The 25,491-nt window shown below is 40.6% G+C and overlaps 1 protein-coding gene across 4 annotated transcripts in view; it reads left to right on the forward strand.

Annotated features, from left to right (window-relative positions):
* The window catches only part of nphp4 (nephronophthisis 4), a 198,624-nt gene extending 175,392 nt beyond the window's left edge, over positions 1 to 23,232 (forward strand). For 3 of the 4 annotated variants that reach the window (XM_084916276.1, XM_084916275.1, XM_084916279.1), the window contains one exon: positions 1,013 to 1,317. In XM_084916276.1, coding sequence (XP_084772402.1) covers positions 1,013 to 1,153 — 141 coding nt within the window. In that variant the 3' untranslated portion in view covers positions 1,154 to 1,317. Of the gene's footprint in view, positions 1 to 1,012; positions 1,318 to 19,464 lie in introns of those variants that run through there. The other variant, XM_084916277.1, reaches the window with a different exon arrangement.
* The last annotated feature ends 2,259 nt before the right edge of the window (positions 23,233 to 25,491 follow it).

The raw sequence follows: 25,491 nt of genomic DNA on the forward strand, positions 1-25,491 counted from the left end.
CCTCAGAGAGATTGTTGAAGGTTTGCAAATAATTGCTTTCTCATTTATAAATGCTCAGGTTTCCAAACATGTTGCCATCAGTCTGAATTGAGGGGATTCATTTCAACTGGCTGCCAGCTGGTAATAATCTGGTTATATTCATACAGAACGGGAAGATTGCTGACGTAATAATTAAATAGAATTATGTTAAATGTCAATTTCTGTCTATGTAGACAGCAACAGATATGATTTTCAACAATTTATTACAACTATTTGTTGTACTATCAGTAACTCACAATATATATTATTGCAGTATGTTGCAATAATATCGTATTGTGAGTGAAGTATTGTGATAATATTGTATTGTGAGATGTCACCTTTGGTATATATTGGTTTCAGTTTTTTAAATGTGTTGTAGGATACATATTTTTTCACTCTGAGGCATTGTCTTCATCTCAGAAGAATGAGTGGGGGTTTTCATTCAGAAGTCTGGCTCTGTTACCGTGGCTACATGAGCACAGTGAAGTATATATGGTTAATCTAGTGTAAATGATCTAGTCTAGAAAAAGGGAGTCACATCTATAACTGGTTTACAGCTCTAATAATGTTAACAGATAACATCAGACAGTGTTATTGATCCCTGTCAGGAAAGTCATTTAACCCATCCTAAGCATTAGGAGCAGCAGGCGGCCACAGCGTAGCACCTGGGGACCAGCGCCATGGTCCAGGGCACACCGATGGAATTAACAGCATGTTTTTGATCGTGGGAGAAACCAGAGCAAGCACAGGAAGCCATGTCAGTTGCTGTGAGGCAACAGTGCTAACCACTGAGACACCGTGCTGCCAAATCGGTCTCAGTGACTGCCATTTATTCAGGGTTTTTATCTTGGGGCAGATCTTTGTGAACAATGCAGTTCAAAACAAAAATGATGGATTTATTATTAAACGTGTGAATGGGCAGACAGGTCAGCTTTAATAAGAAAAAAAAGATAAAGATCTAAATAAAATTATGTGTTATTTTTACTATGTTCAGATTAGAGGGGGAGAGAGTTACACCATCGGACTGCGGTTTGCCACGAGCCAGAGTCCCGGATCAGTGGACATCCTGGTCTACGTGAACAACCTGGAGGAGAAGACGGAGGAGACATTCTGTGTGAAAGTAAACTATTCATGAAGTGAAAGTTGTTTGAAAAAACAAGTAGAAGCTTCAGTGGAAATGTTGACTGTGCTGTACTTTGTAATATACTTTAAGAGTGTGAAAGAAACTGAAACTTTCCTGGCTCTTTTGTCATTTTGTATTAGATTATTCTTCAAGAAAATAAAACTTTGCAACACTGAGTGTTTTTCAGTCTTCTCATACAAACTTGTTCATTCTGGACTGCGTGACCAAGAAGTCAGAATGAAATTTGTTACGATAAAATGAGGTCACATTGCAGGAATCAAACATATTGAATAGAATCGCCAGCTTCCTTTCTAAACAAAACAAAACAAAACTGACTAGAAAAGTTTTATTTGCTAAATTATGCACTAAACTTAAAAGTACTGGGAGCTATAAACTGGGTGCAAAGCAGCCTGAAAAGTAGTAAATGATGTTGTAAATTTGCTTTGTTTCATAATCAGCAAAGTAATGCATGCAATCTGCAATTAAGGTGTCAAGGTTGATTCCCACTAGTGAGCGGTCCTCACCCAAAAAGCCTGGCAAATGCCTGTCAGTTCAACCCCAGCCATCCGAAGGTGGGCCGAGGGTGAAAGCAATAACATTTTATCGACTTTAATTACCCAGCAAACCCACTTGAATGCCACTTGATGGCCGAGTTTTAATCTAAGACAAGCCGGGGGTCTGCGCTCCTCGTCCCCTCACCTCCCAAACAACTTCTCCTCATCACTGGCATTATTAGAAACAGCGTCGTAATGAAGTATGATTTTCCAGCGAGGCGCACATCTCTTCACATCGCCCTCATTAACACCAGCACCCTTTTAAACCCTTCATGCTCTCCCTCCTGCTTGTTTTGCCATGTCTCTCTCTATTGGAGGTGCTGAGAGAGAGAGAGAGAGAGAGAGAGAGGAGGACCGGAGACGGAGAGAAGGCCGTGCATATTGTGTTATGTAACAGAGTTACACAATCCCTCCACCCTCTGCACCCCCCTCCATACTTCCTTCATCCTTGCTTTCTCTCTCATTAGAATGCAGGCTGCAAAGTAAGCCTCACCAGCGCGGCAAAGCCTAATAAAACGAAGATAGCAGCCAAGCCTAGTGCACTTCATCTTTACCTTCTCAAAGCAAAAAAAAAACAAAACCCAAAAACATCCTTGGTGTATTATGCATTTCATGTTAATATGGTCACAGCTTACAAATATACACATTTAAGGCTGTGTAACCACCGACATGGATGGGTTCCTATATTTAATTAAAGTTTGCCTTAATACAAAAGCTAAATGCCATACGGACGAGGTGCTGGCTGGTGCACACGTTCCTCCTGTTTCATGCTGAAGTTTTGAGAGACTAGAAATTGAGTCCATTCTGTGTCGATGCATTCAAAAGTTCATCTGAGGCTAACGTGCGACTGGCCGTCTGATCTGCCCCATAAATGAACCACTGACTTAATCAGAAATTATTTAATCTGATTTTATTCAACATAACATCAGATTTTTCCTCAAAAAGAAAAAAAGAAACGTGCCAATTTTGTTTTGTTTTGCTCTAACCAATCAGTGGATTCCTTCCACATGCACAGCTGCACACCATCCCGTGTAGAGGCTTTAAAACCCAACCCTATCCCTTAAATGGCGAGGCAAGTGACTTCAGTTTTCCATTCACTGCCCTCACAGCGGGTGTCTGTTGGTGAGCTGTCCCACGTGTCTCTGCCTGTGCGTGGAAAAGATTTCCTCCTCCCATTCATCCCAATCTGGCACAAAATAGTGCATAGCATCTCCGATAGGAATGGGGTGGTGTTTTCTGTTTGTGTGAAAGTGTGGAAAAGGAAAAAACAAAACCCTTCCCTCTGTTGGTTTTAATACCTGGATCCTGCTTGATGCAGCAGGCCCTTCGGTGTGAGCTGCATGGCTGTTCTCTGAGCGTGGGGCAGAGCTGCACTGACACCTTATTAGTGGTGCCAGTCCAGTTGTTGTCAGTTCCTCCTGAAGGAGCACAGACACCCGCCACAACAACTCACACTGTCTGCTCACCTTGTTAGTGTGGTTAGACGGGTCCTGTCTTGCTGCCCGAAGTCAAGGCTGCCTTGATAGTTTGCTGGGTGGAAGCGTGCCCATTGTTGCCCTGATTTAGGAAAAAAGGGTGGGGAGAAAAAAAGCAGGCCTACCTGCTGGTGCATGTCTCTGTGTTAGTGTGGTCTTTTGTGAATGTGTGCGTGTGTAGGTGCCTGGCCTGAGCCAAGTGAGTGGGTGCATGTCTGTGAAAGCATACAGCGACGCAGGTATCAAAGAGCTTTGTAACTGAAGGAATATGCAACCTAGCAACAAGCCCTCCTCCTCATGTACACCGCTGGTTTGGATCGGCACTCGTGCAGCGGCGAGAAGAGTTTGTTATTATTACTGCGGTTCACTTGAAACAGAAAACACACATTACAGCAAAGGAGCTAATGACGGTTTTTCCCTACTGGGGGAAAAAAAGAAATACTGAAATAAAGAAAATTCAAAGATTCACTTCTTCCCACACCCGGATGAACGATGCCACGGCAGTTTTTTGTTTTTTTGTAGCTGTGAAAGGCAAAACGTCTGCTGTGGCATCACTGATTGGGGTGTGGCTCGAACTGCACGAATTTTGAAGCTTTCAAGCAGCAGGCTTAAAGTGCTTTTGACATGGGGATTTATGTAAACAGTCGAGGTTCTTTAATAAACATGAAATTGTGACATGAGGTGCAAGAAGGAGCTCTTAATGAACTGAAATTCAATTACCTCATTACTTGTCTCAGCAGGACCCTCCCTCAGCCATGACTGCTGAGCACAGAGGGAATGTGATTTTCTGCGGGAGCAGACGCTGTTCCTGCCACTGCAAACCTGTATCTGTCCAAATTCAAGACAGTTCTCAGTAGATGGCAGCCTTACACATACAGCTCAGTTGTTTTGCCATTCTTCCTTTCCTCTGAGGCTTTAGTGAATTCAAGAGCTTGTATAAGACTCCCCCCATTCTGATATCATGAAACACAAATAAACCAGCATGTATAACCTTTTAGTTATTTAAAAAAAAAAATAGATCAATCACATTTATTCTCTTTACTTATCTGTGTGAAACCTTTACAGTCAGTCCATCGAATTTCATGTAGAGATAGGTCAGAATTGACTTACCAGAGAGTTAATCAATAGGGGAGAACTTCCTTGCAATGGGTGCCATTAACCTGATAGTCCAGAATGAATATGGACTTTAACGGGTTTCATAAAAGGTCATTTTCCTCACGTTTTTAGTAGAATGGGTTACAACAGTGGATAAGGTTCTATAAGTACTAGATAAACAAGCAGAAAGTGTTTAGCATTAGCCACCTAATACCCGTCACCCACCAGCACCCCAGTCATTTTGATTATATAGCTTTTAATACACATATGGTTTTCTTTGATTTAGCTCTCAATGTTTATTATAATTAACTGGTGCCATTATGAGTCTTTAATTTACCAAACACCATAGCAAAATGCTAGCACTTTGTGAAGAAAATTAGCGTCATTATACTAAATAAAAAAGGAAATGGGATTATTTTTGTAGCTTTTATATTTCAATTCTGATATTCTGAAATATTTTTTTCAAAACTAAAATAAAACACAGTAGTGTGAAAAAGAAAACTGAGTGCACCTCATGATTCAGTAGCTTGTAAAACCATATGCATGACTGTTTGACTTTCTCAGACACAAGGTTGCGGCCCACTCATCTTTACTGCAGGCATTCGTTCATGCACAGCTCAGGATTTCTAATCAGTTTGAGGTCTGGACTTTGACTGGGCTATTGCAACATCTTGATTCTTTTCTTTTTTTAGTCATTTTGCTGTAGATTTTCTTCTGTGCTTTGGATCCTTGTCCTGGTGCTTCAGCTGTAGCAAAGCTGGCCTCTTAAACAAGCCCAAATCATGACTGCTGTCCACCATGTTCGACAGTTGGTATCAAGCATGTGTGTCTGGTTTTTGCCAAAAGTGGAGCTGTGGATAATAGCCCAACATCTTCTTGTGTGTTCAAAGCATATTGTTGCAGAGGTCTTGTGGTTTGTTGAGATGTAAGTTTACAAACCTAAGCTGCATTGCCAATTTCTTTTTAGAGAAGAGGCTTCTGAACAGGTGCTCACTTATTAGTGATCAGTTAATCAAGTGTATTTGATTAGTAGCACCTGTGCTACTTAAACTCATCCCTAACCCTGGAAACGGTACAAGGGTGTACTTCTGTGAAATGGCTTTTATAATAAGTGAACAGATTTGCATAAATTCTACTCTGTAAATAAAATGGGAACTTAGACAAAGTTTCTCTCCTTCCTCTCTGTGGACTTGATGTGATGCTGCTCTGATGTGTAAGTGGATCAGCTGTGACTTATATATTGTATTAGCCTGGCTCCATTTTCAAATGTGTTGACCACCAAAAATAGGACTGGTCTTGTTTCTTTAATTAGTAGTTATAAGTGGGACTAAAAATGTTACATTTGATAAATAGGACAGCTTTAAGCTACTTTCTGTGCCCTGGGAACATAACCATGCTTAAAAGAAGTCAAGAGAAATGATCAGAAATCTCTGGAAGAAACAAGAACAAACTACAAAGTAATATCCAAACGTTTTGTGGAATGATAACTTTGCACTTCCTTCGTAAACTTTTATTGCAACGAGTTTTATTTTATGCATTTAATCTTTGAGATTAAAAATGCAATTATGTACAGTTGCATAAATTAGTTGCACACACAGACACATACATCAGTTAAGTAAAGTCAATAAAAATAAAACTGAAACAACTCAAATATATACACTTCACTGTCGACAAAAAAAACAACAACAACAAATACCTTGGTAAAGGTAACTTCTAAGTGGAGGTTTTCTGAATGAAATATTCACCTGTGTGTTACATTTCAAGTGGTGGTTCACACCTGTTGCTGTATATAGTCTTTATGATTTTGCTGTTCATGCATGAATGCATCATTTTTGACAATTAGTGCAGAGTAAGAGCAGAATTTCTCTCATCAAATGAGGTAAAGGCTTTAACCTGCTCCACCTGTGACTCAAAGTGGCCACGCCCCTATCTTTAGCTCCAAAGATTCAAGATTGAGTTTGAAACATCTGTAACACACACACACAGATTCTATGTCTGACCAACTGTCTCAGCCGTGGGCAACAGTTGACCAACGAACCGATGAAATTCTAAAGGATAATTTATTAGAACAATAAAAAAATAAATAAATGAAAGGATAAAATAGTCCCATGACCCACTTGCAAAAGGGATAAAACACACAGTTCAAGGCCAGAGCCAGCAATGCTACAAGTCAGATGCACTTTACATGTTGACCACTTTAACAGGGATCAGCAGTTGTCCTCCAAGACCCACCACCCTGTAAGTAGAAGGCAAGTAATCAGCGTCAGCAACCCAACTCTGCCTTTAGGCTGCAGCGTATAGGGCCTGGCCTGCACAGAGAGACAAAATATCACCATGTCTTCATTATACAATTAACAGAGCAGCAAACTATCCATCATTAACATATTTAAATCAAGTCATCTTAGATCTGGCCATATAACTTGCACAGAGTGACAAAATATCACAGCAGGGTTTGTAGTATGGGCTAGTAAGTAGAGTATCAGCGCAATCAAATACACCTGCCTTGAATGAATCCAACCCCATCGCAGCCATTGGCTCACAGCAAATGTAACACACAAAACCATTCCCAAACCAGTGCCAACTTCCCACAACAAACATGGAGATGAACTGTTACAGGCAACATTAGTCTACAATGTCACGCATCTTCTGACCTCATGATTATTGTGAAGGGTTAAACATGCTTGTGTCTATTGGGGATTTTCACACACGGATCTACTACAGTTGACTTGTTTTCTTAACCAGCCAAGAGTGGCCACCTCAGTGCAGTGCAGCTGTTGATGTAGCTGCTTGCTCTCTTGTTGGTACCCGAGCAGTTTTGTGACTATTTCACGACCTGACCAAAATTTGAACTCTGCTGTAACTATCACAGTTTTATTAGCACACAAATAAAGCACATTTGATTTAAATCATCCCTCAGTCATTCTTCCAGCACCACTCTCGGAGCAAACTTATCAGATTGTTGTTTGTTTCATCCACGGCTAGGGTTGACCTGTCCCTCAAGCAACCCCTTTGACCAATTTTATCTGATAATATAAAAAGACAAACGTTTTCTTTTCCTCAGCTGCCGGGTCGATGTTTTAACTAACACTGACTGTTCACCGAGGAAGATGGGGGCAAGGGTATTTTAAGGCCATTTAAGTGCGAGGAGATATGTTGATGGGCGTGTTGCTACAGGGTGGAGATAAAAGAGAAAACACAAAACAGTGAGCAAGAGTTTATTAAATGTCAAGAGACCACATAGAGGTTCATAGTTTGTGTTTTGATGCCTGATTCTTCACCATCAATCATTCATGTCAGCCCTGGCAAGGTAAGAAGCATTTATGCAAAAGAGGCCGGTAGCCTACTTGGTGTGAATATTTTCTTGGATTTTTATTAGTAACCATGGCACTGCATTTTGCTACAGCTCAAGTTTTTTTGACCTGCACCCTCTGCTGCAGGACCTCCTGCTGTGGTAATTCAGAGATGTCGTAGAGGGGAATGAGAAATTACGTTTTTTTTAGTCACATAGCTTCTTTTGGTGGCACTTGACAGGACACATCAGTAGGAAATAAAATATATGAAAACACATTTTGGATTAGAAATCATACAGTACTATTTCAAACAGGTCTATCACGGTGTTGTATATTTCTATGGCTCTTTATACAGTAAGTGTGTACTGCAGGTAGCACTAATGATAAGTGGCTAAATGAATGAAATGATGTACAGTATTGTGCAAAAATGTTGAGCCGCCCCTCATTTCTTTATATGATGCTCTTGATCAATAGGTCTCCAGGCTTTCTGAAGGTCTTTCAGGGGTTTCTTCCTTAAAACTGATCTTTGAATCACTCAAGAGTTGAACCACTGACAGCTTAGCAAAGAGCCAATTTTAAACTGTATCTTTTTTATTTGCAGTCTGTCACTAAAACATAATTTGTTCCACTTCATTTAGTTGAACCTACAAATAATAATAATAATGATTATAAAATACCAAAGTATCAATGAACAGTATCTGAAAGTCACACACTTAAAAATAGTAAAATATCCAGATCTGACTCCATTTATCCATTTATTGTTCACTGAAGCCTCATCAGAAATAGCCTGAGTAGAATGGAAACAGGGAGAGACGTCTGAGGTATGCCACATTACACAAGAACTGGACCGAAAGTCAGTGTCAGCAGGTCTTATTGAGGTGATCAATCAGCATTTGATCAAATAAGAGTTCAGACTGTGTTGAAGAATACAGCTGGAGGTACCAAATACTCGCTAAAAACAACCTAAACAGCTCAGTTTTTACTTTATGCGTTGCTTCTTTGTTTGACTTTGTTTCCATGTGTGTTTGTACATATTTCACCTATTTTCCTTGCAAAATGTATCTCAAGAGCTTGAGCAGGTCGTCCTTGAATCAGAAGGCTGGTGGTTTGATTCCTGTAGTTTTTGGGCAAGAGAAAAAAGTGCTTGTATGTATGTGTGTGTGGTTGGGCGAATGAGAATTGTAGTAGAATAGAGCTTTGAGTGCCCAAATTGAGTAGATAAGCAGGACACAAGTACCAGTCCACGTATCAAATCGGGATGACTGGAGACTTTTGCACAGTACTATACTTATAAGGAGACATATCCTCTATTAACTGGGTCAGCGGTTCGTTAATGGTAGTAGTCACCTCTACAGTAAGTCTCCTTGAACACTTTGTCAACCGTATCTGCTCCTGCGCTGTTGATTACTTTGAGCTGGATCGTCAGCTAAAAACCAAAATTGAGGCTGTAAATTAGCTCAAGTAAAGAAAAAAAGAAAAAGAAAAAAGCAGAGCTACGCCGACTGCTGTTGAGGAGTGGGAGGAGAAGTAGATTGAAAGCTGTGCTAAATGCATTGATTTTTTTTTTTTTTCTTAGTCCTTCTGGCTTAAGAGAAGAGAACATTTTCCATTCCCAGCTGTCTGCCTTGGATGTTGGCTAACAATAATTCCTGTTGACCATTAAAGGAAGTTTCCTGTGGGTGTATCGGATAATAAACCCTAGATGTATTGTGGGCCAGTGCCCCCTTAAAGATTTTATGACAGAAGCAGTTACATAAAATGAATGACGATGCGAAATTGAGGACTGGGCGATGGGACTTTCAAGTGTCTTCGCATATCCTGTCCGCAGGGATTCAAATATGTGTATTTTTCTGCAGTGGTCTAGGAATGAGACCACCGCAGTTTGATGGACTGCCGCAGCGTGGGGCATTCTTACTGCAGCACATCAGAAAAGGTAGAAAGGGAATTGCAAGAATCTGCAGATAGAAATATGCTCCTTGGGATACTACATTTTGGGCCTTGTTAAATGAAAGGTCTGAATCAAAGGTAACACTGAAACTTTAACATATTTCCCTTTCATAGCTGCACAGCCACCAGCAGTAAATGAGAGGTCTGATCCAAATGAGTGGATGTCTTTCTGCATGGCACTAAAATGTTGCAGTGTTAAGGGAATGTAGTTTCCCCACCTGCTCTGATATAAACCAGAAGGTGCCGTCTCAAACTCTGTGTTGAAATCAAAGAGCAGTGATCCACTATAGAAGCAGAGGGATGATCTCTGCATGCTACCGGCTTCTTCGGTTTTATTCTGAGGACGGCCCCAGTATGGGTGCCTGAACCAGAGTGTTTGATCATAAAAGACTCATCGCAGGTCATATTACTCTTTGATTTGTTGCAAAGAGAAGTCTTGATGGAAATGTTTTTGCAGTAGCAGTTCAGTAATGATTACTACAAATCTGTAGTAATACTGATAGGAGCATAAAGTTGCGGTTGCTGCGAACCCCTGCTGTGGCTAACTCTGTGTTCGGATGTTTTTGAAGAGAAAAGAAGGAGAAAGAGGCGCAACCTCTACAGCGGACGCACATCAAAGAGGGATCTGTCTTCAAATATGAATTATTGCTTTTGTTTTCTGGATATTTTTATGGGATTCTCTTTAAAATGTTGGATTAAACATCAAAAAGTATGGGCACCCTGCAAAGTCACTGCTTATTAATTCCATTTTTTTTGTCAGATATCACAGCTTGCAAACATTTTTTTCTGTAGATACCTCAAGGCTTTGACTTTGGAGGTTTTTCACCAATTCATTCTTGCAGATCTCTTCAAGTTTTAAAATGTTTCCCAACTTTTCTCAGGCTTGCATAAAAAAGCAAATATCTGCTTACATATTTTAAAGGATTTTCGAGTGAGGGTTGCACTTGCTTCCTGATAAACTTTTTCTATTTGCACCCAGAGGTTGGTTGATATCCTGTGGAAGGATTTCTTCTTTCCATCTGTCCACTGTTTCTAGCTGTCACACAACCCCAAAGCACAGCATTGCTACCCCTCGCTTAGTAGTAGGAACAGTGTTCTTTCTCCAAGCTTGTGGTGACAGGGGCCAAAGTGCCTAATATCAGCTTCAGCAGACAGATGGCACTTTGAACAGTGTAGATGTTGACTTTAATGCCTCTTTTAGCTAAAGCTGGAAGCACTTTGATATCTTTTTATATACTTTTCCTGCTTTGTGGGTGTCTATAAGTTTCTTTTTCACATCACCAGTTAGTTGTTAGAAGTCCACAGATGACCACAGAGTTATTTAGGAGTTATTTTAAGAGAGTTGTTTTTATTTTTCACCCCAACTATTCCACTGCACTGATTCCACGTCTAAATCACAATTTAACCCACGGTTGTTTTTACTTACTTCTATCATTTTCACAACGACACGCTTTTCCAAGTTTCCTCAGCACGATCCCTCCTCCAACACTTATTTTAGTTGTTCTCTAGTTGGATAGTGAGTTGCTACACCTACTGGCTCTGCAGCCTACAGTTTGCTATTTGGCGTTGCCTTCATTTCTGGATACCGAAAAAAGCAAAAAAGCTTAGCCTCATCAAAATTCACCAAGAATTCTAAGCTGAAGAAGACCCACAGTGGAGTGCTGATGATCACCACCAACAGCCACCTCTGCAGTGACTGCAGTACACTGTAAGTTTTAGAAACTTTCACTGGAGGCAAATGAGATTGGAGGATAAGCCCCTGTTACTGGTGAACGGGCCAAGCCCACTCACCTCCTCTGAGGACTTCATGCTTTCTTCCTGGCGACATTTGGTGCACTGCTGTGGATACTGTTTTACTGTCTGCATCAGTATTGCTATGACAAGAAATTACTGCTTGTACATTAGATTTTTTTTTAAATTTTCGTTAAGGTTAGTTGCTGGAATCCAAAACAAACTTCACCTTGTGTTAAATGTTTACAAAACTGATCACACCAAAGAAACAGCCACAAAGTTACGGAAATATTTACCATCGACAGTGGAGGTTAAAATCTACTCTTCTGATGTACAGAAGCAAAAATTTAAAAAAGCTTCTGGCATTTCAGAGCTTTCACTTTCTCATCATTTTGGAGGCTAATTTATGCATTTTGAAACATTTTGGTTTTTGATATTTTGGCTGCTTTTTTTTAGCAATTTTAAAAAATGTTGTTACATAAACCAAGAACACAGTTATTTGTGCTTTGAACAGGCTTGGACTGTTTCATAACCACTGTAGAATTCACAATTTCCCTTTCACCAGGGAACATTGTATCTGTAAGGTCACAGACAATGTCACATTGCCTTAACTGATGTTGCCTGGCAACAAGAAGAAGACCCCCTTCAAAAACTGAGACCGCTGTTCATTTGAACTTCAACCTTCGGCGGCACCGGACTTCCTTGAGTTTCCGACAACACCACCCGGCAATTCTGAAGGAGATTGCATCATCACAACCTTTCATCCAAAGCAGCCAGAGATTCCCAGATTTATACAAGACAATATGCGCAGAGAGGCATATTTGAAAGGGTTAGCAAAACCAGGTTTTCAACACTAATAAAGTCATTACTCATATAACCGCCTTTTTCAATTAGAGCACCCTGGAAGGTCAAGCAAATTGAATTACAAGCAGCAGGGCATTTCAGAAGCTTGTATTTTCATTGCCAAGCCTTTTAGAGAAAACACACAAGGGTCCTCTGACTAAGTTTTCCTGAAACCAAATTGAAATGAAATGGATTGATGCAGTTAAGGTGAAATTATTCAATCTGATGCAGATACAAACTGCTCAAACGGTAGAGGGGATTTAAATTACTTAAGTGTTAGCCTGTTATGAATTTTAAATGGGAAATCATGTCCCATTTCCTGGGTTTAATCAAGGCTCTTTGAAAATCAGCCACCGGATTTCTGGTTTAATGTACTAACGGTTAAAAAGGAGAGAGAGAGAGGGGAAATGAAATATGGAGTCCTGATTGGGTGTCACGGTGCACTTTCTGTCTGTCAGCAGAATGGCCTGGCATAATTAAGAAAGGCAGCACAATGGAGGTTGGGAGTACTGTGTTCAAAGTCAAGAGTTTTAGTCCGTTCGTTTTTTTTTTTTTTTTTTTTTTCCTTCGGCTTATTGGAGGAATATCCGCCTTGCTTTTAACCACTGCACATCAGAGTGCGCTGCCACTTAGTAAGCCTGGGATGTACAGAAACATTATCAGTGACATCAGAGACACTACAAAGTGGCCTCCCGCCTCTGCCTTGTCCTTTCACATTTACACATTGCATTTGCAGTACATTTAAAACTGTGTGTTAGAAACGCTGGAAGATTATCTTTTATATGCAGATTTCCTGTGACTGACTACATGCAGAAAATTCATTTTAAGCCAATCAGACTAGGCTATGAGACAAAAATGAAATTGATGTTATTAACCTATTGCTTCAACACTGATTACAAAGTGCAGTCCTGTTGACCTAAGCGCACTGCTTTAGAAATATGGTAAATATTCACGAGTGGGCACCAGGTCCCCTGGAGATAAATTGGGCCTTTGACTGTGTGTCCACCTTATCAGGCTAGGGGTCAGAGCTCAGGTAATTTATTTTTTTATTTTTTATTTTTAAACTTTTTTTTTTCTTTTAAAGGCAGAGAGTAAAGGCAGTTCAGGACATTTCCATAAAATCCAATCTGGAATGAAACTTCTCAGCTGGCATCATTCTGCATTTACTGCTGTCAGCAAAGCCTCGTTACAGGAAAAAAATTGGGCCCCGTCAAGCCTGGTCTCTGATGCAGCGGTGCAGGACCTTCACCTGTCAATAAAAGTATGCTATCAATATGCCTGCTACTAGTACTGCAAAAGTTTGGTATAGATTTGACATCAAGTAAACACAGGGCTGATACCAATTTTGATACTGATACTTTTAACCTATAAAAATTGCTTATTAAGGGGAGAGCAGTGTGTCATGATTAATGACGTGAATCATCATCAGTTTTTCAGTGATTTTTTTTTTTTAACTTTCCACAGTAATATGTTAGCACAGCAAAGAAGAATACAAAGCATGTATTTTGAAACTGTGTTTTTCGGAGGCCTGGAATGTAAATGTGCCTGTCATTGTGTCAGCCTCTGCTGTTTAAATGTGCTGTAGGATATAAATAAAATAGATGTGGCAGTCAACACAAAAAGGTTCAGACATTTTTCATAGAGCGTGTTTGAAGTACAGTTTTTCATTTCCAAAATAAAGAATTTATTTGATACAATTCAGTGACCTACATCCTCAACTTGGCGTATAGAAGCAAAATATCGATCTTACTGTGTTAGTATTGATCCAATAACAATACCAGCAGTGGTATCGATACTATAGATATTTTGATTGATCTGCCCTAAACTTTGATTTTTTTTTTTTTAACCTTGTGACAGAAAACAACTTTTGCTTCTGCTACACCTTTCTTACTTTGTACTTACTTTGTACTTTTTTGTAGCTCTGTCCCTCTTCTTTGTGTTCCTCTCAGCTCATTCTTTACTTTTGCAACCTGCAGCTGGTTCAGTCAATGCTTTCATTAACTTTTTAACCAGCAGTACAAGAGTAATCACCATATGATAATATTGTTTCTAATGGTACCACACACGCACGGTTTCATTTATTTCACTAGAGAAGTTGATCTCACTAGACTGTTTGTGAAATCTAAGAGTCTAACATGAATTACATTAACATAGTTGAGTTGTCTCTTGGCCTCTTGATTTCAGCTTTCCCCCTGCCTGTTGATGAACTGACATTTCTTCCAAGCCCCGCAGCCTTGTCTGACCTCACAGTCTTACTTCTACCTCTCTCACTTGCCAGCACCTGGTACATTTATGACACTGATTTTGCACTCTACTGTCCTGTGGCACGGCAGGCTTTAATACTACTCTGCGTTCCTTGTGGTCAGCCCCATGCCTTTGCCCCGAGTCTACAGACACTCCATGTCCCGGCTCAGGGCAAAGGGCTGAGTATCACCATCCAGAGCCAGCAATCCACCAGTCAGCCTCTAGAGACGAGGGTCAGCAAAGGTTCATCTACCCTTCAGAAAGAAAGTGATCTGATGTGAGTGGACAAGCTCACAGTTCATATAACAGCAGGCATCTCCACCCCGAAATCAAAGATGTTAGACGGGACTGATTCAGTTTTATGGACAAACGTGGTTTTTGTTTCAGTGAAGCTAAGAAAAAAGGGCGGTCTCATGTCCCGTGTCACATGTTGCCTTTTTATTGCCACATATTTATTTTAGCATTAGCCACTTAACTAAAACGCTTTGATAAATTTTCACAAGATAGCATGAAGTTGTTCAGTAGTGGTGTTACTTGGGTTAAATGGAGAGGTATAATGTTACATTATCTAAATGCAAATTCAGGGGCTTTTTTTTCCCAACTGATGGAAAAACTCAGGGGGACACTTAAAAGCACCGTTTAAATGGGCTCTCCAATGATCTAATGTTGTACTTCCATAAAGTTGGAGGACCCACAAGAGAACGATTAAAACAGAATGGTCAAAATCAAAGCAGCAGCAGATGGGATGTGCTGGCTTTTAGTCCTTCATATAGATCAGTGGATCCTACAGTATGTTTCCTATTAACTTATAAAACTCCATAACACAGTTTGAAACACAGACTTCCTGGTAAAGGGTGGTCGTGTAAAAGCTCAGGCTGAGATAACACCGTTGAGCAAAAACACTTTAACTTTATTAAAACTTGAATGTAGCAGTTTGTAGGATTTGGATAAATGTGGGGTTATGACATATACGGGTATGAATGGACAGGTTGTTTTGGATGAGTGTAGTAAATTATCCCTTTTTCTACTTGATTTGACAAAAATGCCAAAGTTTCTGATGTTTTTGTACTTTCACTGTGTACTTGTTTGACTTGATGCAATAAACACACACTTCCACACACTTCTTCCACTTTCCTGTCCTACTGTAGTGATTCTGCAGGCTACATTACAGGTTGGTAGTGACTGATGCTTTCAGGCCTACTGCAGCGGTGCTGTCCGTGGTGCTGAAATTCCTCCTCACTCAGGGCAGTGAAACCTCTGTAGAAACACAGCATGTACATGCTTTTGCTTATGTGCTGACTGCATATAAAATGAACAGAGCGTAAAATAACAAACAAAAACCATTAACTTCTGCAGGCTTTAATAAAAAAAATAAAAAAAATCTGTTTTCTATCTATTTTCATATCTTGAATTACAATAATTTTAAGGTCCTAGCTGCTCATATATGGAGAAAATGACCTATTCTTGTCTTGGCCTGGGTCTGATGCTGTTCTACATGAAAATCATGTGAAAACAATTGCAGGTGCTCTATCTCACAGCCTCTCCAGGCCTCCCTCAACATGAAATTTCACTTCTCTCCTTTATACCAGGCACTTGAGTCTCTCCTTGGCTATAAATAACATCAGGGTCAGAGAGAAGAGAGAGGGCACAGTACCATACAGATTATAATGAGCGGTGTTAGAAGTCTTTAAAGATTTTTGTGTAATTGAGGCAGCATATGGTAAGACACCTGCTTCAGAGAGATGGTGTTGTAACAGGCCTCTTATCATAAGATTTTATACACTTAACTATTTGATGAGAAATCAGTGTTAATTTAATCTGAATAAAAATGTTACTGTTAATCGTGTAAGCTGCTGAGTACAGAGTACCTGCTATTTAATTGGCTAATATATTTACACAGGCCTTCAATGACTTAACACAGCAAATTATATTATTTTTTACACTAGCACACACAACTGCATTGCGCATCATAATAAAATGATACTCTGCGATCAGAGCCAAATTTTGTCATTGTCTTTGTACTTAATGGCAACGTTACCCCGAGCCACACAATGCTGATGTCAGCGGCTTTTCTGAAAAGTACTCACAACATAGTGTGTGGAGAGCAGAAGCTCAATCTAAAAACTTCATATTTAAACTCTTTAATACGTCAGTATTCGTGAATGAGCTCACATCGAATCACTGCGGACCACAAATATGGAGGTCACGTTGAAAACAAAGCATTAACTGGGTAACTGCCAGTTTTGATCCCTCCAGTCGATGCACTCTCTCGTCATTATAAATTATAAAGTGTGTGGCTCAGATCCCAGAATACTCAACGTAGCAATTATAAAGCCGACTTATCTGACACTGAATTAATTAATGCTAACATACTAAGAAAAGAGGAGGCAGGACTTAAGAGGGAAGGCATGCAGTTGAACGTGACTTCTGACTTTTTGTTTCCTGCCTGACAACTGCAGAGCTTTATGTGAGCTGCAGAGCTATACTGGAATCAATGGTGTAACTCACTGGGTTGAGCAGGTAACCCATATACCATCAGGCTGTTGCACCAAAGACAGTTACTGCAACTCTCTCTCCCCCAGCTTTCCTGTCTTCTCTCCACCTCCTGTCTCATTAAAGACTAAAAAGCCACAAAAGCAAGTAGAAAAAAACCCTTCATGAGTCTCTGCTGCACATGTTATGTTATATATGTAAGCAAAACTGGCAACTAAAGAGTGGTGTTACTGCTAATCTTAAAAAACCCTCGGCCACTTTTGCCTTTTCCTCTGACATTCAGAAATAGGCTGTGATGTTAAAAATGGACTGTAGAAATGTAATTTTCATTCTGACATGACAATATGAAACGTTACTTTAAAATGTTTGTTGACCAAAATCTAGGTCAAGCTTACACACTATGCTCAGAACTGCATTTGGGAGAGGTAGCAGATCTTGATAAAAAAATAGGAGCAAATCTCTCCAGAGGCCAAAATGCAAAAATGTTTTCCAAACTAATACTAAATGATGTGGGATTTAAATAATTAGCACCAACTAGAGTTCACAGAACAACAACAAAAGAACCATTTGTGTCCCCTTGGCTCCAGTTTATCATTTCCCTCAATATTCAAGAGTACAAACAAAGCAAACTCAGACCTACAGTAGATGGGGAGTGGGGGTGTTCAGGTTCATTATTTTTTCTGCTCCACAATTAATTACTCCAAAATCTGGAGAAAAAAACATCTATGTGGCAACCTTTGTAATGGACAGGGAAAAACACAATGTAGCGAACGATGAGTAATACTTTCAGGAGAACAAACTTGCTTTCACAGAAACTGGCATGCTTCCACTCCTTGGGTAGTAATTGGTTTCTTGTAAGAACTAGATCTTCACATTCTGAGAAATGAAGGGCAATTTTTAATTTTAAACTAGAGATCATTTATTTTGAATAAAACTGATTACTCTGATTACTCAGATGTAATTATTTCTGGGTTAGGTGTTTAGCACATGCAGTCCCGATCAAAAGTTTAAGACCACATACCTTTAAAAGGCCAAATCTGTGCAAAAATGTGGATTCATTGTCATTTTCTGTCAGGTAGTCACACTGTCATGACATTCTGATGGCAAAGCAAAAAAACGTTCCCTTTTTGAACGTGGTCAGGGTGTTGAACTGCATAAGCAGGGTCTCTCGCAACGCGCCATCGCTGCTGAGGTGGGATGCAGTAAGACAGTCATTTGGAATTTCTTAAATGATCCTGAGGGTCATGAAGCAAAAGTCAAGTGGAATACCCCAAACAATTTCACCAGCACTGAGCCGGAGGATCCCATTGGCTGTCCGTCAAGACACTGGACGACCCTTGACCCAAATTATGACCGGGATCATGCTCTTTGTTAATTTTTTGACTATTTTTGTACAGGTAAATTTGTCCCTAAGGTGAGATTAGCAGTTCTACTGTGATATTCTAAGGCGTGTGGGGGGAGAACCCTGTTCCTTAAAAATTAATTGAAGGCGTTGCTGTTTTGACAGTTTTAAAAAGTTGCAGACAGTGTTGACAGCAGTGCACTGCTGCACAAGGAAACCACCTTTGAGAGGAGGGCAGCTGAATTTCAGTCAATCATGTTTTTTTTGCTTACTATAGGAGCAATCACTTAACTTTTTGATTCCACGTTTCACCATATGCCAACAGTACCTAGTATGTAAGGACAACTGCAGCACGCAGTGAGAGTAAAAAGAGAAAGCATGGCTTAGAGCTGAAAATTGCTCATTAAGAAAAAAAAAATCTCTGTTCACCTGATCATGTCAGCTGTGGTTTTGTGGAATTAGGTGCTCACCATTTCTTCTAATTGCTTTAAATCATTTGTCTGTGGAAGCTTTATGTGGAGGCTTTATGTCCTCCAGTCTCAATATGACCCAAGATAGACTCCAACCTGCCAAACCTGACAGACACTCAGTTAAGTGCATTGGTCTAGTGAGTAGTAGCACAGTTAACTTTGAACCTTTGTTAGCGTTTGTCGTTTCTGTATCACTGCATTATACTGCTTAGGTTCAACCCAGTCTAGCTTCACACACCTGACTTTGAAACTGTACAGTTGCTATTGTTATACAACATTAAATAATTAACTTTGTTAATAATTAATTACAAAATTAAATTACATTAATTACAAAAATAAACAATTAAATATCAAGTCATTTCATATTTTTTTATTTTAGAAATGATGTATTTCTTTACTTAGTTCCAATTTTAATCCATTAATGACACTTAAATAATTATTTAATGTATTTATTTAATTCATTTTGGCACTCGTTATCCTCCATACATCTTACCCAGAACCGTAATACAGCGAGAGAGCAGCAGAATACCTTTAGGGTTAATTCTAAGTTTTTAAACTTATGAAGGTTCATCTGTTACCCAAAGTTACATCACCGTGGTAACTAATACTGGAGACCTCACATGCTCTGGAGCAGGTTATGTTAGAAGTAAGAGAAACGTGCAACACCACCCACTACTGACTGAAGAGTTCTATGATGTCACCATTTCTGGAAGATTGCTCACACCTCAGATCACATCTTGTTTTTAAAGAGTGTGTAAAACCTACTGTCTTTCTGTCATGGTCGCTCAGTCCTCCTGTGCTGGCTCACCATTTTCTCTCTGCTTCTGCTTGTTTTTCAGAGTTGGGACACATCTTCGGTTCCTGCCCTTTGGCTCCACGCACCTGGAAGTAATGAGCTCACCTGCTCCTCATCCTCTCATTTCATATGTGGTGGTTTGCCTTAGTGAAGCTGGCTCCCTTGCTTGTTGTTTTTGCTATGTTTTTTCTCTGTGAAAGTTTTTTACCTTGTTGTCTTCTGTCTGGAGACCGGAGAGCTGGGACTTGTGCTTGGTGACAGAGATTCTGAGGAGAGAAGGAACTGTGGATTTGTCTGTTTGTCTGGAACCTCGGACTTCACTAACACAGACCTTTTGTCTGAACTATTGCCATCCTTGTGTGTTAAAAATCTACTATATTACCAAAATTATGTTTTATTAGCTGTAAATGACAAGCGGCGGGATGTTTTTAAAACCATTCCTTTATGTAGATTATGAAGAAATGAGAAACCACAATGAAAACATCTTTAAATTGAAATGTAAACAAAATGCATTATGAAAAGTAAAAATGCAGAGAAATATTCCCCATCAGTGTTAGATTAGAGGTTGAGCTCATTTTAAATAATTTATATTCTGTTGAATGTCCAGCATCATATTCTTTGTAGTGGCTGTCCTACAGATCTGTGAAAAAACAGATGTTCATTAGCTCACAGGCCTACATCTAGAATTTCTTAAAGTCTTTTTAAATATATTAATAATGATAAAAACCAGCTGAATTAAAAGACTTGAGCAGTGGAGAATGAACTCAACCTGGGTGTCTATTGTCTTGTGTAGTCTGGGAGATGAGTGGATGATGGGGTGGGTGCAGTTTTCTCTGCGGTGGGTCGGGTGGGCCGGCCCGGACTCTGTGGGGCTGGGCAGTGCTGCTGCTGTGGTCCCCGGTCCGGATGGGCCTGGGGCATCTTGCCCCGGTGGGTTCCAGGGTGTGGGGTGCCTACTGGGGTCAGTGGGGGAGCTGGCCCCAGCCACCTGCACATGCAGGGCTTGGGGTGCAGGTGTGTCACCAGGGTGCAGGGGAGGCACTCCCCCTCTGTCCCCTTCTGGCCACCTGTGCCTTAATTTTATTCCGCGACCTAGACTTCCACATTACTCATACTCTCATAACACATACATATAGGGCCTTGAGGATGGGCACGTTATACGGCGTCCAGAGGATGGTCTGTGTATTCAAACCCACCTCTGGCGCTGGTGCCCAACCCTCAATTTTAAATGCATATAGACACTGAGGGTTTTCGGGAGGAGCCGTGCTGCTCTCTGGCAGGAAGCACCATGCCCTCCTGTGTCTTAAATGCACTTTAGTACAACACGCAGCAACACTACATATGAGCGGGCGGAGGGAGGTTTGGGGTCTTCACTCACCCCCGTTCTCTGTTAACCGTCGGGGCTGGGGGCTGGGAGGAGGTGTTGGCCGTCAGATTGGGGTCTGAGATGCCGGGCCTCCCTGCTACTGCAGATAAGGTGGCGGTCTGCTTGCCTCCACCCCAGGGAAAAGGGTTATATGTCCTGGGTCTTGGTATGGTTTGCCCCTCTGGGGGCGAGGGTACCTGAACCTGGGATATAGAGTATGTTTGGGGAGTGTGAATGTGTGTACAGTGTCTATTTGTGTCTGTCTCCACGTCGGGTGAGTGCCGAATATTTGCTTATGTGTATATGGGGGTGGGAATACATGTTTGTGTCTGTGTGCACCTGTTCGTCTGTGTCTATATGTCAGGTCGGGTCTTAGACTCCACCTCTCTGGGAACATCTCAGGCTCTCCGAGGTATGGAGGCCTGTCTCCACTCGCCACACTCCCTGCCGGTGGCTGATGCCCTCAGATGTTGGTGCGTTGGTGGCGTCTGGGGCTGGGAGCTCATGCATGTGCTCCTGGTGGCCGCTTGGCAGGGCCTGGCACCTGTGGCCTGGCTGGGCCCCTTGTCGGGGGTGGGGCGCCCTCAGGCCTCTGGCTTCTGGGCCCGGGGCTCGGTCCTCTCTGGCACAGCTGGCTACCAGCAGAGCCCGCCGGCACGTCACTGCAACCCCCTCTGGCCTCTGCTCCGTGGCTGCTGGGTGACCCCTTGTCTAGGGCTCTCCTCAGCTCTTCCCAGGAGGGTGGCACGGTTGTCCCTTTGGTGGTCCTCCTTGGGTCCTCGTACTCTGGGCCCTCTGGATGTCTGGAGCCTGGATCTCCTCCATACCTGCTTCATGCCCTGGGGGATGGGGCTATGGCTCCCCACACTCCCTAGCAGATAGTTGCATGGAGAAACCTTTTGAATACAAGCGTGCTGATCCACACAGGTGTGCACACAGGTGTACACATGGGTGTTCACAGACACAAACTACACCTTTCTTGTCTGCTACCTCAAAGCACATTGTGCGCTGCCGATCTTGCGTACTGCACACTAACATTTAATATTTAGCATCTACTGTTATCTACTGTTAGCTAGTTTATTGCGATGGTGTTGTATTTATTATGTTGCTCTTTTTTTGTTTGTTTTCTCTTCTGTTTTTTCTTCTTCTCTTGACAGGTGATCCAGGTGGGTTTTTTTTGTCTTTTGTTTGTTTGTTTGTTTGTTTGCTTGCTTTTCTTTTTTCTCTCTCCCCTCTATTTTGTCTTTCTCTCCCTCTCTTTCTTTCATTCTTTCTTTCTCCCTGTCCTATCCCCAGTCATGTCTGTCCCGTCTGTAACAACTGAAAATAAAATAAAATAAATACACAAGGTCAATCAAATGGACCAATATGGCAAGGCCATGATGATCCACTTGGTAAAGTAAATCCGCTAGGCATCTTTTTTGGCCTTCAGACAACAATTCTGATGGCTAAAGATCCAAACGGGACAGGCTTATAAAAAAAAAAGGACAAAAAAAAAAAGACTTGAGCAGTGTGATATGGTTAACTGTCAATATCTACAGACATAATTAAAATATGAATGAAAAATGAAGGTGGAGTGTTGGCAAAACAGCTGGTTAGATGTATTATATTTAGACATTCTCATAGATGCTGATCTGAACGTGCTGCTGAGCCTGCACCTGCTCAGCTCGCCAGATTTATTAGACCAGACATGGTCAGAGCTGCTGCGCCCTCTCCATCATGGTTGCAGCTTTCTATGCTGATGTACTAAAGAAGTTATTAACGTTTCCAAACTCCATCTTCTCTACGTCACATATGTTGGCCAGTGTGGTTATCAAGAAGCTAAATCATTGAAGCTCGTTTACTTGATAATGTTGGCTGTGATATTTACAAAGGATACAACATTAAATCCTTGCACTTGTTGATCTTGCATGAAATTTGCAAGTCAACCTACGTAATCAGTTTGAATTCATTTTTTAAAAGTTGCCTTTAACCTGGTCTCAGTCTGTATAACAGTCTAAATAAACCCATCTTTCGCACGTCCATTCAACCACTCTGCTGTTTGGGCTGCAGTGACTGTGTTCCTCCATAGTGTATATAACATGTGTTTAACCTCTTAGCATTTTATAATAGCCAAGATCTCTTTATTTTTACAAACAAGCCACTTCACTGTGAGTAGTCAACGTTTGTGATTGCTCACATGCTGCAAGCATAACCCTGTGTTGACTTTACTTTAACTCCATAGTATTATTTTAATGTTTTAGTGTCAAATGTTACTCATTTAGACAGTACAAGGGGAAGGCAAACAGTTTTTGATAGAGAAATGTGTCAGCTGTGGGATAATAGAATAATAATATAATTTATAAATAAACACATGATCTGCTTGGAGGAACTAAAAATATGAAATAAACAGCGCTTAATAAAGTTTAATCAAATTCTTGAAAAATGAGTCGATGGAGAACTTGGTGATGAAGTGCTGGATCAAACAAATATATTTAAAGGTCTGCAAAGAATTTATCATATGTGGCAAATACACCACCTTGACAAAAATCCATTAAAGCTAAAACAAAGTTCTGATTTTCACATCTCGAAAAAGATCCTTACAACATCTTACAACAAGTATCATCTGCCAGTAAAGACCCAGATACATCATCTCCAATCTACCACAAATGCTGTGGTGGGAAGCATGTTGTAGTGAGTGGCAACACTACACAGCATGCTACATGAAATGACAAGACACTGGTGGGTAGCAGGTTTTTTTTAAACACACTTACAGTAACATGTCAGAGTTCCAGAAAGCTGTGTGCTGCTTTAATGTCTGAACACCGTGAAGATGAGCTGGCACAACGACTGAGTGTGAGCATACAGAACAAGGATGAAAGCATATGTAATTGTGCTATCAGTGGTTTCCCCCACTCAGCACAGAAAACCTCCACAATACCTCACTCATGTTGTTGGGTGGAGATGAAACAACATCCAGCCTGCATAATAGAGTCCAAATGACATCCTGTCCAAGAAGTCGTCCCATCATACCTGAGAGGAATCACCCCCACTGGCTGATGAACAAAGACAAACTCAGTTAACACATCAACCCACAAACAGTGACCAGCACCCTGTGATAAACAGTAATATCCAGTTCCTTTGAACAGAGTCCAGAGAGATTCTGAATCCCTGGAGTGACAGTGCCCTTGCACAACAGCTGAGGATACCATTAGCTTCCACCTTGTTTGTAGAGGACACGGAGACCTGGTGAAATATTAGATCTTTCTTATCAACCCACTGACCCATTCTACAGAAAACTTAATGGTTCCCTTTGCCTAAGCTGAATGTGGTGGAAGAACATGTAGTAAATCCTGATCTGCTTCCAAATTGTCAGAGCTCAGGATACAGAAAGCTGTAAAGTTCCAGATTATTTGTGAATCTGCAAGAAAACCCAAAAGCAAAAGAGTATGATAGACACAAAAATGTTGCATACCCTGTCCCAGTAACCAAGGAAATACCAGATAGTGTCTTTGATGCTTCTCCATTGACCTTACTGGATTGAAATAATGTGTAGTGGCAGGCGCTGACCTCAGGAGATCACACAAAACTGCAAAGTGTGAAATTCTCCAGTCCCCACCAACCTAAACAGCTGTTTTGGGATTTGGTTTGCTTGTATCATCAGTTTAAACTTCCACTTTAGCAGTGTGTAGAGAAATATACAAAACTGAAATGTGTCATTTAGTGTGTACAAACCTGAAAACAAGAAACCAATTTGAAATATTTCTAGCAAGGCGTGGTTCTTCATGAAGCTGCTGCAGAAGGATAGTCTGTGCTTCTTTTATTATTCCAAGACAACCAACATTTGACCCAACGTGACTGTTTCCTTTGGATGTTTTTTGGTCTGCTCTTTGTCATGATGATCCTACAGTACTGCAGTATTGTTGAAGTACGAGCTCTGGTGAGGCCAGTCCATGACTGATAGTGTCCCATTGTGTGTTTTTCCATGCAGGCATACTTTTACTGCAATGGCAGGGAGAAAATAAGTGAAAAACATGTCCAAAGAATATCCTTTAAAAAAGTGAAGTTCCTTGGAAGCAAAATATCAAGATATAAGTGGTGAGGTCAGAGGGTAGCATCAAGTCCACAGTGATTTATGTCACTGATCAAAAAAGTGAGAAAGAAAAGGTGCCAGATATTCCAGGCTGAAAGAAAACTATAAAAACAATAGATTTAAAAACAATACCAAAACCCATAAAACAATTCAGGGACCTTTTTAAAACGGACTGACTCTGTATTGATTTCTTAAAGGCTTTTGTTTACGGCGTCTTTAAATTAGTGTGTGGACACAGCATTAAAATGTCAGTTTTAACTGAGTATTAGTAAATAGCTTTCATGTATCGTAATTTTTGTTCACCCATGGGATGGAATAGAAAATTCAAGCTTTACTGAATTGCAGCACAATAAAAAGTAACATTTATTCAGAGCTTCTGGGCATATATTAAAGGTGAGGTCGACGCTGCTTTTCAATTTCAAAAGCTTGCTGAAATGATTTTCCTGTTTTTACCCCTTTTGTTAAAAACAAAAGCATTTTTTATTGATCAAAATGAAGAAAGAACACAAAATAAATGTGAAATGTATTGCAGTCTTGCAGCTACAGATTCAGAAATAAAGGCGATCAGGGCAGAAAGGTGGAATCACACAGAGAATAAGCAGGATATCTGAGTATATTAAAGAATATGAACT

This window comes from Perissodus microlepis, chromosome 20 (assembly GCF_051167445.1).
Source record: "Perissodus microlepis isolate ML-2025 ecotype Zambia chromosome 20, ASM5116744v1, whole genome shotgun sequence".
Lineage (NCBI taxonomy): Eukaryota > Metazoa > Chordata > Actinopteri > Cichliformes > Cichlidae > Perissodus > Perissodus microlepis.